Here is a 17,613-nt window from a genome sequence, read left to right as displayed (position 1 = left end):
GCATGGCCTACAGCATATACCCCATATACTGTATAATCACGATGTATGTTGAATTCACCTTTTCTAGGCTTCATTAGTAAACTAATTTGGAAGGTGTGAAAGTCCCAGTATTAATATAGTGTTTATTTTTTCTATGTAAATTTTGCAGTAATTTAATTTTTGGAATGCAGGCTGTTATCATACCATTAATGCACTTCTATTGCATTTTATGAGTCTTGGCCTAAACAAAAAAGTGAATGCTGTATCTCCTTGTTAAACAAACAAACAAACAAAACTAAAAAAAAAAAAATAGAATGGTCTGGTTTTTTTCTAGACAAACTGAGCAAAAAATGTAGATCTCTCTTACACAGTGGAACAATATTAGTTGGCACAGGGAACTGAAGAACAGAAAGAGGGGGAAAACATACTAATCTAAAAATGCTGTTGTTTTATTCCTAGGTTCAGACATTGTTCAATGGTTAACGAAGAACTTATCCATAGAAGACCCAGGTAATTTCACTTTTTTTTTTTTTTCATGTCTGAAAATCCTAGTTTGTCTTTTCAAATGATTGGACCTGACTTTATCTGCTGTTACAGCAGGAATGGCCAGGCAGCGTTTGAACACTATAATTTCAATAACAAAACAGAGAGCATCAAACCTTAGAAACCTTTGCTAAGAATCTGAGGATTTCTATTATCCATTTTATTGGAGCGGGTACCAGGAAACAAGATGATGGCCAAGAATAAAAATGATATCTGCTTTCATTAGCATAAAATGAGTTTAAAATTCTACTCCTTGAGGAATTTGCTCAGTGTCATGCTACATAGTTTATTAAACATGGCCTGTCTTCTTAATAGATTTTTTCAATATATGAAAAATAAATAGAATTAATAAAATAAGCTTTTGTACAGTTACTGAGAGCTGCACTTCTGTTCTTAAGCTTGGACATTTTTATAGCATCTTAAATGGAAAGTGAACTGTAAATAAAATCAGTGCAGTGAGGAAGAACATTTCATTGCTCAAATGGCTGGGTTGGAAAGTGGAAGTAAAGCTGTGGTTACAAGCTCTGACACAGGTTACTTGTGTGGCCAGCATCAAATGCAGTTTAGTGTTTATCTGATATTTATTTCCCTGATTTACAGGAATCTTGTTACATGATCTGAAATTTTCTGGGAAAGAATGATTTCTAGTAGAAAATGCTTAATGCCAGAAAAAAAAATATTCTGTGGAAGCTCCTATTATCTTTTGGTTAGAGGAAAAAATCTTCCTTTTTTAAAGCATGATTAAAAATACTTATTTTTCCTCTCTCCAGTCTTTGGGGAATGGAATTTATGTTTTATTTTGTTGTTTGTTTTTATTTCAAAAAATTTTTTTTTTCTTTTCTGTCATATTAGAAAAGAAAGGATGATCATTGTGTATTTCCAGCAAAAAGTAAAATCGCTGTGTTTAAAAGTGTGACTTGAATAATGAGGACCTATTATAAATTCATAATACAGTGTTTGGAGGTAGCCAGCTCACAACATATCTATATGTTACATGAAAGAGATCATTAACAGCTTCCGATTTTATGTAACTTTACACAGTGCCATATGTTTGCTTCCTGAAGGTAAAATGGAGGTTGGAGGAGACCTATGTGTGATATATTTCTCAGTTGTCAGCTACTAAACACTCACCTACCTGTATTTTCAGAGTTGGAAAGATTGTTGTACTATATTTATTTGGTATGGAAGCTTAACCTTCATTTGTAAAATCAGAACTGCAATACTATGGGAGGTTTTCATTCGGATTATCTGGTTGTTGCAAAATTTGGAATAGATAAAACCTTAAACTAAACAGAAAAAATGGTTCCCTGTCTTGATATCCAATTAAAATTAAGCAAACACATAAAATACTAACATATGTAGCCAGAACAGCACAGTAATTTAATGTAAGGTGGGTTTTATTATCTCAGATTGAATGGGTGGAAAAAATTATCCGCATGATAAAAACATCTTACGCATGTTAGTCGTAGTCCAAAGTCAGCTATCTGGAGCTGGCTGAATGCAAATCTTCAGAAAGCCACTCACTCTAAATGCTGCCTTTGGGGAGTGCTCAGAATTACCAGATAGCAGTAAACCTGACAAATGGTGGGTAAGAGCTATTCACATGACAAAACCTCTGAAAAGACTCTGTTTTGTAAAATCTTTTAAGTGTGTGACTTTTTGTTCTGATTCTAGAAAAGACAATCTAGATTTTCCTGTGGAGAATCCCTACATTTTTGTGAACTGTCGTCACTGTAATTTGAATTTCTAGTATCTTTTCTCTGCTTTTCACCAGTATATCAGGGTTTTACTATGACTCTGTTTTAAAACTCCCCCAGTAGGTTTCTGTTATAAAGCTTCTGTGAAGCTATACAATTTTCTGATAAATAATACCTGTGTTTGCACTGACAGTCACCCTATCCATCTAAGTCTCATATCAGCAGCATACCTGTAAGAACAATGTAAAGTAGACCTTGGTTCACATATTCTAAGAGTATGTTCTACTCTGTCCTGGCAAACTTCAGGTCTATTTTCATTCCTCATCTACCATTGCTGTGAACTACTTGTGCAAGCAAAGCATGCAAATTGTGATTTAAAGAGACAGTTAGATTCACACAATCATAAAACAGCCTGGGTTAGAAGGGACCCCAGAAGATCCTCTAGTCCATCCTTTAATGGGAAAGAGAGCCTAGTTGGGAATAATTAGCACCCTGTCCAGTTGCATCTTGAAAACCTCAAGTGATGGGGACTCCCCCACATCCCTGGGGAGGTTGTTCCAGTGAATGATTTTTTTCACTGTAAAAAATGTCTTTCTTATACTAAGATGAAACCTTTCCCCATGCAACTTGTACCCATTGCCCTTTGTCCTTTCCAGTGTGGGTCCTTCTGAAAAGAGCTTCTGTCCTCTTTTGTAGCTGCCCTTTAAGCACTGGAAAACTCTGTTGAGGACGCCCCTGCGCCTTCTGTTCTCCAGGGTGAAAACACCTAACTGATTCAGTCAACTCCTTTTTCAGTAAAACAAAGAATAGCAAATGGCACTACCATACCTTAAAACAAACAAACAAACTCACATTTTGTGGTGAAAGTTTTTCACTGTTTTGCCTAGGGAATGCAACTCCAATACCATTTTGGTGGGAATGAAGAGGGCTGCTTTATGGATAGTGGGATAACACAAGGCAGGATAAGGTCAGGCAGCATTTGCTTTCACTGTATTAATAAGTGTAAATCTGGAATCAAGTTACAAGTATAAATTGCCAATCAAAAAAAATAAAACCAGACCACCACCACCACCACCCCCGCCCCCCACCAAAAAGCCCCACAAAGCAACCCCCCCCCCAAAAAAAATCCCATGCACATTTTTCACAAATGGAAAATTATTTTCTGTGGAAGATTTGAAAGATTTTGGCTTGCTGCAGTAAATCTCCATCAAGAAAATAAAATGGAGATGATGGGTGGATTCAGTGAAATTGTACCAGATTTGAAGTTATTTCAGTGCAGAAGAGTAGAGCTTGTGCCCAGAATAGCTGTGTGCAATGTACAGTTGCTGTTACATTGTTTGCTTTTCAATATGTACTTAAAAAATGTTCATGTTTCAGCCTACAACTCATCTGTAAAATTTTAAGGAACAGAAATTATCTGAGTTATTTTTAATATGGAAGTTTAATTCAGTCATAAAAATAAGCCTGACCTCACCCCAAAAAGAAGCAATTAACTGACTTTATAAGAGTTGTAAGGGCTTGTGGTTGGGCACTTAGATATGTGCTTGTCGAATTGACCATTACAGGGTAAGTGCTGACTCTTCACTGATGGTGCCAATTACTCTTAATGGGGAAAATCTACTCTGTTTTTCTACAGTGTGTTTTTCTTTTTTAAAGTGATAATTAGTGCCCTGAGATGTACCAGACTGACCACACTAGAGATTGAAGTACTTTTAATCCTCAGGGGAAAAAAATAGAACAAAAAGGGTAAATGAGCTGATTTGGAAGTGTCAGCTGAAATTGCCAAGAGACTAACTCTGTACTTGTTCTTCTACTGATTTCTTTGATGCCCTTTGGGCAGAGGCTTGATTTCTCTATTCCCAAGCATTGCAACTTGATAATGGCAAATCATACTGTTGTCTCTTTGAAGGGAAAAAACCTGCCATTTTTCAAGTATTTTCATAGTGAAGTATGTGTTACTCACAAACATGCATGTCATCCTTAAGTCAGCCTGTGAAGGATTTCTACTTAGGTGTTTTAGAGCCCCTAAGAGTTGATAATATGTTTAGTCATCATTCCCTTGTTCCTTTGCAGTACCTTTAGTCCTCAGTGTTGCTTATTTAATTTACTCGTATCTACAAAGCCAATTGTATTTGGCTGAAGGCACTTCATAATTGGATGGTTACTGTATCCACAGTATTGCAACCAGCTCCAGAATGCACAGCCTATGCATTCAGATTGGTTTGGTGCAGATTATTTTGGCAGTCTGTTGAAGGACTTTGCTACTGCTCTTGGACATCAACAATTACACTAATGTCAAATATATCAAATCAAACTTTATAAGTTATATAACAAGACTGTACCTTGAAATAGACACCCTCCTGTGATTTTTCAGCTTCAGCTTTTATCGTTAATAGTCTTTGCACTTAACTGATGCAGCTAATTTGTAAACAGATGCTCACCAGCAGCCATCTAATCTGTGATCACTGATCCAGTGCAATAAAAAGGGAAGTCTCAGGAGCACATCATCTGTGTTTCTTCCACTTTTCCCTCCTTTGCTTTGTAGTAAAATCTCTCTCCAGCAGCTGCTGCATTAATAATGACCACGAATAATACACAGTGCTTGCTCTAAAGAGTTAGAGGAAAAAATATTAGGGTTTTTATTTGAGTTTATGAAAGTGTACTTGAAAAATTGGTCAGCTCTAAGTTTTTTCTGCTCCTTTTCCCATGTGTATGCAGTAAGGTGCAGCAAAAAGCAGGAGCCAGACAAGGTGCTCTAAATGATTGCTATTTGGGAGACAGCGCCAGACAGCTGCAGTTGGAGGCGGGAGGTTCTTCCAGAATTTGCTAACAGAGAAAAGAGCCTCTTATGGAAAGGAAGACAGAAAAGAATTAAAGGTCATGCTTATGTTTGCAGTCTTTGCATTAATCAGAATCTGTGGAAATAGAGCAAGAGTAAAATGCATCCCATTTATCAGCTCAACTAAAAGTAATTTACACTGCCTGCCCACATACCTTAACCCTCATACTAGGAATCTGGGAACACCAAGACTCTCACTTTTTTCATTTGTTTAACAGAAACTCAGGCACATTTTGTTTGACAAGACAAACCTCATGAACCTTCCTCAAGTGCAGTGTATACTAGAATAGCTTTCTAACTTTCTTCTACTGTGTGAATTTTCTCTGAGCTTGTCAGGTCCTGTAGCATTTAAATGGAATAATGACTAGTTTTGGATGAACAGAAGGAAAGTAAAACTCAAATCCTGCTTGGGAATAGAAAATGTCAAAATTTACAGACACTGTTTTAGTAGCAGTAGTATTAATGTTGTGATACTGAAGCAAAATCAAAATGTATTGGTCAGTTTTCCTTTAGTTATGTGTAGCATGAATGGCACTTACCTGTGTGTGGCAATTGATGGGCTTCTAGCCGCTGCTGTGGTTTAAGGACTGCAAAGCTAAATGGTCATGTGCAGAGGTTATTGTTCTGTGCCCAAAGCCTTCAGACAGATTTTGTAACTGGTGAACAGAGGTGTATTGCCTGTGGTTAAATTGAGATGGGTAAATCAGACTTGATGGATTTCATGGTTTTCTGCTTAAGTTTTTTCCATTTGCTTGTAATCTGTAACCCTGTGCATATGTTAAGAGTGTCTCCCAAGATCACAGAGAGCAACAGGACCAGCCTGGAGTAAGCTTTTACTCTACATATGTGCCAGTACTGTCAGAGCAGGCTCATTCCCACATAGTAACTCTGGAAGGTGATTAGCACGTTAGCCAGTTTATTTTCTCACTTGCAGATAGGTGATAGGCTATATCAGTGCTCATTTCCAATTCCTTTCAAGAAGCAGTCATTTCTTCAGATATGTTTAGTAGTTTGACAGCTGGTTAAAAATGAACAATTTTTACAGTTGCAGGAAAAACATGGAGTTTGTGACTGGTAGAGATGCAAAGAATTCATGGTATCACTGACACATCACTTCCTTTACATAGGCAGATAGCTCAAACTATCACGTTTCATCATACTATGCATGTCTAAATAGGATTCTGCCTCCCTGGTTGCCTTAAGGTGGCATTATTTTGCAATATACTATATAAAATAATTAATGTTTTTTCATCCTAGTAATTAATATACACTGTTTACAGCTAGAAGGATTTATAACAATATAACATTGTAAACTCTAAAAAACCCTTTAGAAACCACTTAATAAACAGTGAAATATATTAAAATTATTATCAATATGTAATAGGTTATATTAGCCAGGTACAAAACAGGGCTAGTCTACATACTTAATCCTATTTATCATTAGAGTAATTTTATGAACTGTTGTATTATCCATAATGTATTAATGAATTGTATCTGTTTAATTTATAAATGTGATATTGGAGGAGTGGGACAAGACCACAGTTATGGAATTTGTTGCCTTCTAGCATAATTTGCTATATAATGGTAAGAATAAAATTATATTACTGCTATTGGTGCAACAAAATATAAATGTTCTGTAATATTGTTTCTGTGACCAACCTGTTTGCTATTGTCAATAGCATACTAATTCAAAATATACCTCTTTTGGTTCTAATTAGGCTTTGAGGAACCTGTTCTAGTGGAAAGTATCCTTGGCCATGGCAGGGGGTTGGAACTAGATGATCTTTAAGGTCTCTTCCAAGCCAAAGCACTCTATGATTCCGTGAGTCAACTGTAACTTGTGTCATACGCATTTCCCATAAATAGTTACTTTTGATGAGGAAAACCACCTTCAATTGAGTTTTTAAATGTCATTTTTCTTAATGCTAAGCCTGATTTCATGGTCACGTCTACAAAGCTATTTATTTTTAATGAGGAATAATTTGTGCTTTTAATATTAAAGTCTCCATATTCTACTCAGAATTATTTTCTGTGGTAAGTGTAATACCTTCACATATCATCCACTCCTCCTCCACCTTTAATCATTAAAGGTGAAATTCCTGCAGAAGGCTGGAGGTTTTCTCATTATTAACTCCAAAAGAAACAAGATTTAACTAGATGACTTTTAAAAAAGGAGCATGTGTAACATGGCCTTTATGCTATATCGCAAGGTAAAATCCAAAAGCTAGTTTATAAAAAGTGTCTGATACCCAGTTAGATGTCAAAAATTGGAACAAAGCAGCAATCAACATTTTCTTTATAATTCAGTGGGCTGTATGAGCTTTATTTCACTCAGAATCTTACTGAGTGAAGAGGAAGAAAGAAGTACTAAATAGAATACAAAACAATGATTAGGAAAATAAGCCTGAAGAAGCCTATTCAGATAACAAGTTCATGTTAAAACTATTACCAGAGCCAGATAATAGAAGCTGAAAATTGGTAAGCATTAATGTCAAGTAATATCATTGGAAAGAAGTTCAGATACTCTGTTGCACCAATTAAAGGAATATATTTCATCCTTTCTGTCACAGAACAAATTAGGCTATGAGAATTCCAGATTAAACAACTGAAATCTTTACCCATGAAGTTACCTCAAAGTACAGAGCTTCATCATAGAGCTATATACAAGATGAGCTATTCAAAACTAATACTGGCTTCTGCCAAATGTGTTACAAGGTCTGGAAAGCATTGTAACCAGTTTTTAGAATCAAGTCCTAAATTGGGCAATTTTTGTTCCTTAATTTTCATTGAAAATCCTCCACTTTGTTCTTCTAAGGATCTGGTGTTCCTAACCGAATATCTTCTTCCAGGTGTTGCACCAGTCTCTTTTCCTTGATGCCATCATCAGCATATGGAGCCAATATCTCAGCATAAGGCAAATGCATGTAGAGTCAATATTAACTTCGAAGTGATCCACCAGGTTTTCAAAATAACTGACTTCAGATACCAAATACTGCTGATTCAAAAATATTATCCATTCCCCATCTTGTCTGCTTGCATTGTAACTGTGCACACTAGCAGCTGTCACTTATTGATTATTCAACGTGCTCAGAGACTGTTATGTTGCTGGCTTTGTTAGTAACAAGAAAACATACATTTCTGACTCAGCTAAGGGCAAAAGTACAAGTGAAGACCAATAGAAAGGTGAGCCCTTCTAGGAAGAGCTCTGATAGCTTTTAGAAATAAAGCTCATAAATTAATTGCTTAAATTAAATTATAATAACATTCCTAATGAAATATTTTATCCCATTTTTACTATAGTTACATTTTATGATTTTCTCACTGTTTCACAGCCTCCTTCTGAACCTTTGGGATTGTACCAAGTTTTGGAGGTTTAAGAGGAAGAGCATTTACTAATTCCCAATTCATGTTGGCTTAATTAATTAAAAGCACCTAAATTATTGTCTAGAGACTTCATTAGCTTTCTGCTTCCTTGTTTCCTAGAGAACTGTGTTATATAGTGATGGAAAGTGCAAGTAGGTGGAAGTGAGATTTTAAATCTGGACAACTTAATTGAATAAAAGTAGTTGAAATCTTATTTCATCTTGCCAACAGCTGCTGCACCAATTTTTAGTCAAGTAAACAAAAATGTTTTGGTATTTACGTGTTGTATGTAGCATTTGATGACTGGAAGGGTTACGGTTCTCTTGATTTTGTTGCTACTTGTCCTTAAGAGGGTTTTCAGTTTTCCCATAGCAAGCGTAGAGAAATACTGCTGCCCACACAGGAACATAGTGATGGTTAATTTAACTCCTGGGTGGTCTCGTTTGCTACATAAAATACCTCTGGTTCTCATTTTCTTATGACCCCTGATTGGATCTAATTCACATGTTCTTCTCCACTCAGATGTTCTTCCTCTTATGGGTTCAAACTTAAACAGGGGAAGTTTAGATTGAATATAAGGAAAAAGTTCTTTACTATAAGGGCGGTGAGGCACTGGAATAGGTTGCCCAGGGAAGTTGTGAATGCTTCATCCCTGGTGGTGTTCAAGGCTGGGATGGACAGAGCCTTGGGCAGCATGTCCCTGCCCATGGCAAGGGGGTTGGAACTTGATGATCTTAAGGTCCTTTCCAGCCCTAACTATTCTATGATTCTGTGATAATATTTTTCCTTTCTGATTTCAGTAGTTGCATTCCATCACTTAATCAAATTACATAAAGTTTCAGGATTTTCACTGTTTGTGTGATGGAGTGGGTGATAGGAGCCATCTCTAATATGGTTTTGTTACCTGAAAGGCCTCAATTGGCTTTGGAACACTGGGATGCACAAACTATAAAATATCTGGTGACAATAGAAACTAATTCTTATAGGTGCTAAAAATTACTGTTCTCAGTAAAGTTGAAGCTCAAATTAATAATAATTAAAAAAATCAAGACCATAAAAAGCCTCCATTCACCTCAGTTAAGCATGCAGAAATTATAACAAGTACTTTACAATTAACTTTGAAAGTTTGTTTCTTAATTACTGTCTATTTTAAGGTAATATCTTGTATAAACAGGAAAACTTAACACTTTAATAGCTTTTAAGCTATTAGAAAGGTTGCAAAGAATTATAAATTTGGAATATTAGTATCCTGAAATTGTGGAATTATTTACATCTTCAAATATAACCACTAGCATGAAATAAAGTTATCATAAGCAACTACTATATCATAATGACTGTGGGATGAATAAAGTTTAAAAGTTTTGGTTAAGATCTTTGAGAGAAATAAAAATACTTTTGGTTTGTTTTTTTGTGTTTTTTTTTTTTTTCTCTACAGCATAAGTGAAAACTTAATTCTTGAGGAGCCTGCATATATTTGGCACCTCCCTTGATATTTTCATGTAGGCTGGTTTGAAGAAGTTAGGAATGGGGATTTACAGTTTCACAGCTAAACCTGGCACGGGTTTTTGATAGTAGTGACCACCACTATAGTGGCGTAACAGAATTAAAGATGCATACAACAGTCTAGACAGTTTCAACTGAAAATTCCCATGGGTTTAAAGTTCATGTTAATGAACTTGTGCAAACTTATGCTGTGAATTGTCTGAAGCAGACAAAAAATTATGCATATGAGAAATAGATCAGAAGTAATTCAGCTATCCACAGTAACTTTTACTATAGATATGATGGCTGACTAGAAGTTAATTAAAAAATAAAAGATGTATTTAAATTTCTGCATGGTACATTTATAAGGTATGCTGACACACCAAAACTATTTCCAGGAAAAGGAACTAACAAATAAATATGTTGCATTTTCAAATTTCAATATTAAAAGGGACTATGCACACCACGGGCATTTAAGTAAATAGTGGTTAAGGACTGGTTTGGTTTGTTTTTAATTAGCAAGCCAGAAATCTGTACAGCAACAAAAAGCATAGGCAGCAATGCAAATTAGTATATATCCAATGCATACTCCAAAATACTAGAAATTAAGTTCATTTTGTACAGCATCAGTAGGAGCATAAGAAAGAGATGCAGTCAGACCATCTGGACCATGAGCTGTTTCTGGCAGTGGTCAGTCACAAATGCTCAGGAAGAGACTTGCACTATAGGACAAAAGTGGTGTAGTGGTCTGTTGCTTTGCCTGCCCAGACCCTGACAGTCTGAACCTTAGGGAATCCCCTGACCTGCAGGTGTTTCCAGTTTCTTGTTAATAGCTCCTGAATGACCTTTCTTTCATTGCTTTTTGCAACACCCCATGACAATATGTAACACAGGTTGATCAAGTATTATGCATGTGCTTTTTTATTTGGAAGGGTCTGCCTGATAATCACATTGGTTGACTCTAGGTTCTCAGGTTCTGAAAAGCAAATTATTTCTCATTCATTCACTTTGTCTTGGTTAGTCATGATTTTACAGACTGCTATCATGTCTGTCCTCCATGGTCTACTTTCAGATTTGTGATATTTCTTGTTATATGGAAACCTTCCTAGATCTCTCATAATCATTATCCTCTTTCTTCCTGCATCGTTGGTTTTGGAGATTTTTGTGGGTTGTTTGTTTGTTTGTTTGTTTGTTATATATAGTTTGAGGTGAAATGACCAGAACTCTGCTTGGAATTTATGATGTGGATATGCTCAGCTGCATACTATCAGTGTCTTCTGGTTTCCTTTGTATTTTTGCCTCATAACTATGTTCTGCTTGAGATTTGAGCAGGCGGTTTCACAGAATCATATAGTGACTCTTGTTTTTCTTGAGCAGCAGCATCTGACTTGCAGCCACTTACTGGGCATGAGAACACAGGAAGGGAGAGTTCATATTTGAAATATTTAACATTTATCAAAATTTAATTCAATCTGCTGTTATATAATCTAGTGCATCAGTACCCTGAAGTCCTTCTACATCTCCTCTCAACTCACTTTTTACTTACCTCAGAAATGGTATATTTTCAGCAAATTTTGATATATCATCAGTCACACCCTTCTGTAGATAATTTAAGATGATACTGAACAGTTCAGGATCTACTAAATGCAGCTACAGTGGTTAACCCCCTTCAATGTGGTAACAGAGGTCCTGTGCCTTACCTTTATTCCTGTTTCTGCCTATTGCTTTTTCCATGACTTTCTATCCCAGGTCTGCTTAATTATTTTAGAAAATATTGAGGGAAATCATGCCAAGAGCCCCTGGAAATCCAAGATAATATGTTAAATAGATTTTCACGATCTTATATGTTCACCAATTCCACATAGGAATGTGCACAGTTGGGAGACGTTGCATTCAACAACAAAGGTAGTGCTGAGTCTTGTTTTTCTGTTGCATTTATTTTAATTTCCATTCATTCTACCCTTTATCGTAGTTCCTATCATGTTGGTTGTATGGACATCTGTTATATTGATTTTTTTTTCCACAGATTTCCCCTGGGTGTCTTTCTAAAAACCAAAGACACATTTTCTGACTTTTTTTTTCCTTTAGTACTGAAGGTGTTTTGAATGGTAAATTCCACACTAGATGTAACAGTTCAGCAGTTTAATATTTGATTTGCCTTAAAACAGAGAGTGACCAGTGTGTTGATCCAGCTAGATGCTTTTGTCCATTTTATGAATTTATTTTAAAGCCTTTGACAGTTTTTGCTGCAGCTGTTGTCATCAGTGCTATGTCTTCCTTCAGATTCTTTGGATTAGATTCTGCCACAAGTGAAGAAATAGGTCATTCACTGAAACCACTTCTCTTTTTGTGGAAGAAAAAAAGAAAAAAAAACACTTATGAAAAGGTTTTCTTTGAGCTGGTTTTGCTAGTTAGTATTTCTGTATTTTTAATAGCAAAATTTATCTGGCTGAACTGACAGTTCTCTACAATTACCTGTGTAAATCCTGTGTGATGGGGAGAAGTGAGGGGCAGTTATGGCAATAGGAACATGTGATGGCATAAAATGGAGTTTTGCAACATCTGAAAAGTTTACTCTTTCATCCTTCATTTTGATGTGGACACTGAGGTCCATTTTACTTGCCACTCAAAGAAATTAATTATAAATACTGAATGAAGAGAACTTTCTAAAAGTGATCCTGTTTGTAATAACAGAACTTTCTAAATGTGATCCTGTTTGCAATAACTGCCTTGATTTTGTATATATGCATCCCAGACAGCTGTATCTGATCACGTGGGGAATCACATTCCTATGTTATTGTCTAGAAGGCTACCTCCACGCTCTTTGTTCTTACATTGCCTGAGCTTTGATGGTCTTTTTCCCTGATGTAGATCTCAATGACACCAATTTACTTATAAAGCTTTTCTCTCCTGCTGTACTTGAAAAGCATAGCATTCTTCCCACTGAAAGAAATACATTATTTTCAGCATTTTATGCTCTCAGTTTGATGGAGGTATAGAAATTTTTATGAAGAGGATTGTATTCTTCTTTACTGTGTTGAGTGCAGTGAAAAAGGCAGTTATTTTTCTAGCTGCTGCTCCTTCATGTTCTTTGTGTTGTCTGAACTTCCTGGTCACAAGTGGGTGTTCTGTGATTATGATAGCAATGCATGACAATGGTACAAAATTAATGGTTGATGAAGTAGCAACTGATATCCAAACAGACCTGGAGACTAAAAAAGTGTCATGATTCATCTTAACCAGCAGTAATCATAGCAAGAGTTTAGTGTGACCTATTGCCTACCCTCACCCAACTTCAGAAACTCCACATTAGCTGCCATCCCTTTAATTCAAGAATATTCTTTGGTAGTTCCTTCTGGAACAAATATTTTGTGCACTGAAGAATCCTGTGCCCACTCTTGCTATTTACTGGCCACAAATCCAAGTGGTGCATGAACCACATCTGTTATTGACATGCCCTGGTTCTGGCAAGGCTTAACCATGTGAAGAAAGTAGAAAGGTCTGGTGTAATAGCATCAACTGACAAGCAGTATACAAGAAAACCTGAAATAGTAGCACAATAATACTACTACTGAGTAATTTACGTCCAGTATTTTGGGTCTTTTAGAGATGCTTGAAACTGTGGAACAAGATTTCTCCTAAGATAATTTGAGTGTGGTATCTGCAATAATGGATTTTCTTGTAATTTTTTTTAACTTTTGTTTTTATTTAGGAGGTTTCCTTCAAAGGGCACACATACAACTTTATACACTAGCACAGAATTTCATACTAGAAGGGGGGAATGAGCGAAGTATCAGGAAATATCATGAAGATAAGTTCAGACTGTCGTTAGGGAAAACAAGGCACACAGGTTTAGATTTTCTGTATTTTGCCCTGAAGAAGCATGGGAATCAAAGCTCAAACTAAAAAGTTGCAGGAAACCCACGCTTCAAAGAAGTCTGGATTTCATCCTTCTATCATTTCAATTTAAAGGTACTAGAGATGTCAGTAATAAAATAGTAAAATGTCTGTGATTTCTGCAAAATTGAAAATGGAAAAATTCAAAAGTATTAATTGTGAAATTAGAATAAATGCTTTATAAATGTTGGCTTGGGTTGGTGGGTACAGAGCTAAATTACACCATTGCAGGGTCTGATTGCTGGTGTGATATTGGTAGGTGCTTTAAAAAATTGAGAAGAAAGATGACAGGAAAACTAAAGGCAATTTAAAACACTTTCAAGCAGCTGTTCATTGCCGTGTGCTGAATGAACTGGTTTCCTAGTGATCAAATTGTGCCATGTTCTGGTTTCCCTTATAAAGCCTACCCAATGCTTGCAGCTTCAATGGATTTCTTCCACCCTGTGTAGCCGCACGTTTCCAATATGCTAAACAAACACACTCAGCAAATATTTCAGATGGGGATCTTTGTCAAAACAAAATCTATGGTGCTCACCTCAAGTCATTACATTTTGAGGTCTCAGGGGTCTGCCTTTTCAAGATACAATTTTATGAAAAGAATGAAAGCTGAGCTTTAGTAGGAAGTAGCAACATTTAGTGTGTGAATCACCTGAAATCCATTGGGAAACAATCACGTAAGGAATTTACCAGAGAGCACTTTAAATGTTTTCAAGAGGAGGGTTTGTATATTGCTAACAGTGAGATGCAACTTCTCTTTCAAGGACTAACTTCTTTTTTTCTCCCATTTGATAACCATTTCTTTCTTCTTTTCCTTATTTTGGTGGTGTGGGTTTGGTTTTTTTTGGTTTGGTTTTTTTTTCGGTTTTGTTGTTGTTGGTTTTTTTGTTTTTTCTTTCCTTTATTTCTTTTATTTCCTTTATTTTCTGAGTGGAAAAGGTCTTTTGCTTTGTTGATTTTGGTTTTTTCTTTCTTCCAAGAAGCTGTAGGTCAGCTTCCCTTTTCATTCATTCTTTCACAGTAATGTGACTTCTGTTGATCTTGTGTGGGTCTTTCTAGAGTTATGTCACTCAGGTGAGTTCCAATTCACTCACATCCTGTGAGCACGTAAGGCAAGACTGGCAATGTGTCCCTAGTTTGCTGGAAGCTTTTGTGAACGAAGAAGTCAATGTTTCAGGTATACATCATTGTCTCTACACTTGGGATATCTGTATAAGTGACACCCAGTGTTACGAATCAGCTCAGACTGTAGACTGTAAAGGTAGACATTACTGTTCCTTGGGCAGATGAGGATTCATGACACAGCTCTGATAGGTTTTCCCCATTATCTGTTGAGTGATGTTCCTGCTGATGCCTCTGGCCTGTTGATGGCATCAGCATCCACTGTCTAGCACACAGCACAAGCAAAATCCTACCTATTTAAGTAAGCTGCGGTAGTGACAGATAGCTTGGTTTGTGATGGGTATATTGGAATCAAGCATGAATCTAATTTTAGCTGTGTTTGGGTAAACAGTGCTTCTTCCTTCAGTGACTCTTTTGCCCTTCCTGAAACGACTCTGAGTGCTGCTCCCTTTGCAAATTCAGTCCTTCAGATGGGACAGATGAGGGAGGCTTACAGTGATGTGAGTGTTCAAGAAATTTTCTAGCTGTTTTACTTTCCTGTCTTTAAATGCAACAGTCAGGACCAGAGAGAGAGACTCTCCTACACTTTATGTGAGCATGAGAAGCAGGTTGTATTTTATTACTTTAAGTCAAAGTTAATCCATTGTAGCTTGTGTTCACACGGGCAATGAAATGACAGCAGGAGTGAGGTGAGAGTAAGAGATAATCTCTTGGCATTTGACACTTAAAATGAATGTGTGCTTGTGAAGTTCTGACTCATTAATTCTTTTTCCAGTCAGTCGTGTGGCTTAGCAATGCACTTCAGTACTGTGATGGATTTTAGATTAGACAAATAATGCAGAATAACAAACACTTTGTTGATGAAAAACTTGCAGGTTTGCTTTTTCACTGTCACATCATATAGAAATCTTAGGGACACAGAATGCCATGCCATGTTCTTTTTAGGAAATCTTTCTCCAGGACTTTGCTGCACAAAAGAACGTAGACGCTGAAAAATGCCATTTTAAAGTGGAGCAGAATTGGGAAACACCCACTTTTGTGGAAAGCCACTTCAGATGTTGTGAGACTGTAACTATGATGGTGAGATACTATAAAGTATTGTATGGACTTCAGAGTAAACATAGAGACTACATCACCTGAAGTCCTGGAATGCATAAGGAAAACCCAAATCAACACTAATCACTGAAAACATACTCTTTAAGGCAAACAGAAACATGTTCTGAAGAAAAACAAGGAACATACATCATTTTTAATTCCCTTCTGTGGATGTTATTACAAGAAACAACTTATTCTACTGATATTACCATACCCTGCAATTTAAGATGAATGAACTGTCATCAGTCCATATAATAGTTATTGCAGTAAGGAGAAAACTGCACTATGTTTAAAAGGAAAATAATATGAAATCTCAACAACCAGGGTATATTTTTCATTATTTAGATTTCATCAGGTTTGCATTGTCCCAAAGCATTGAAAATGTCTTTCTTTTATAAAAAGTATATTAAAAGTGACTGGCATTTAATCCATCAAGATTACTCTCCTTGAAATGGCACAGCAGATGTCTGGGCAATATTACTTCTCACAAAAATGATTGCTAATCACTCTATGTACATGTGTGGTTTGTTTCACCCACTCAGCTAAATAAAGTTCAACAGCACACTGAACCCCATGGAATGTCAAGCTTTTTCTGAGGTTTTAGCCCAGCAATAGCACACACATTAAAAATATACACCCACAGCAACATTTTTAGTTTATATAAAAATATTTCTTATCCTGTTGAAATGTAACAGGCTGGTAAAGATGTATTTCTGTCTTTAGAAGAGGTGTCTCTTTGCCATTAGCTGTTATAACTTACAATACTGTCCTTTAGATATGAAAAATTGAAACACTGGTTTGGGTAAATTTGTTTCTTGAATGTGACATTCCATTTTTCAGCAGTATCAGTGCTAGGAAACACGAGCAATCAAGAACAGAGGAAGCTGAAGTCTACTACTCGACTATGTTCTACCTCCATGAGCTTTGTCTCCCTTGGAATTTTTGTGTGAAGTCTCTGGCTGCAGTTTTTATTGATTGTGTAGCAGTTGACTGCTATTTGAATTATGCCTTCTTGGTGAGGCTCTGGGTGTAATGGAGACTGTAGGTTACATTGCATATTCTTACATACAATGGCTGAAGATTGGGTAATAATAACTGTGTAGATACCATATTTCTGTGTGCATCTGTGTATGCTTGCAATCTAAAATAATATTTTCTTGCTTTTAGTCTATGTTCCTCCAATTTTTTTAATTTGTATTATGGTGTCCTGGTTTCAGATAGGATACAGTTGATTTTCTTCCTAGTAGCTGGTACAGTGCTGTGTTTTCGCTTTAGTCAGAGAACAATACTGATAACACACTGATGGTTAATTGTTGCTGAGTAGTTCTTACTCTAAGTCAAGGACTTTTTAGTCCCTCATACTCTGCCAGTGAGGAGGGGAACAAGAAGACGGGAGGGAGCAGAAACAGGACAGCTGACCTGAACTGGCCAAAGGGATATTCCAAACCATGGAATGTGATGCCCAGTATATACATTTCCTGGGGACAGGCTGGCCATGGGTCAGTGGGTGATGAACATCATTTGTCTTTCTTGGGTTTTATCCCTCTCTCACCTTTTCCTTTTATTATTGTTGTTATCTTTGATTTTTTTATTATTATT

The 17,613-nt window shown here is 36.4% G+C and overlaps 1 protein-coding gene across 7 annotated transcripts in view; it reads left to right on the top strand.

Moving 5' to 3' along the window:
- Positions 1-17,613, top strand: part of RGS7 (regulator of G protein signaling 7) — a 254,779-nt gene that overhangs the window by 150,378 nt on the left and 86,788 nt on the right. For all 7 annotated transcript variants that reach the window (XR_009727292.1, XR_009727293.1, XM_061365744.1 and 4 more), the window contains exon 4: positions 439-489. Coding sequence is in view for 5 of the 7 variants with exons in the window: in XM_061365744.1 (XP_061221728.1) it covers positions 439-489 (51 nt within the window). In the remaining 2 variants the exon portion in view is untranslated. The remainder of the gene's footprint in view (positions 1-438; positions 490-17,613) is intronic.

The sequence above is a fragment of the Neopsephotus bourkii genome, unplaced genomic scaffold (genome assembly GCF_033783945.1).
Source record: "Neopsephotus bourkii isolate Nb327-2 ecotype Australia unplaced genomic scaffold, CSIRO-AGI_Nbou_v1 NB_1292, whole genome shotgun sequence".
NCBI lineage: Eukaryota > Metazoa > Chordata > Aves > Psittaciformes > Psittacidae > Neopsephotus > Neopsephotus bourkii.
The sequence above is the reverse complement of the archived record's forward strand: the minus strand, read 5'-3'. Positions and strand labels throughout refer to the sequence as shown.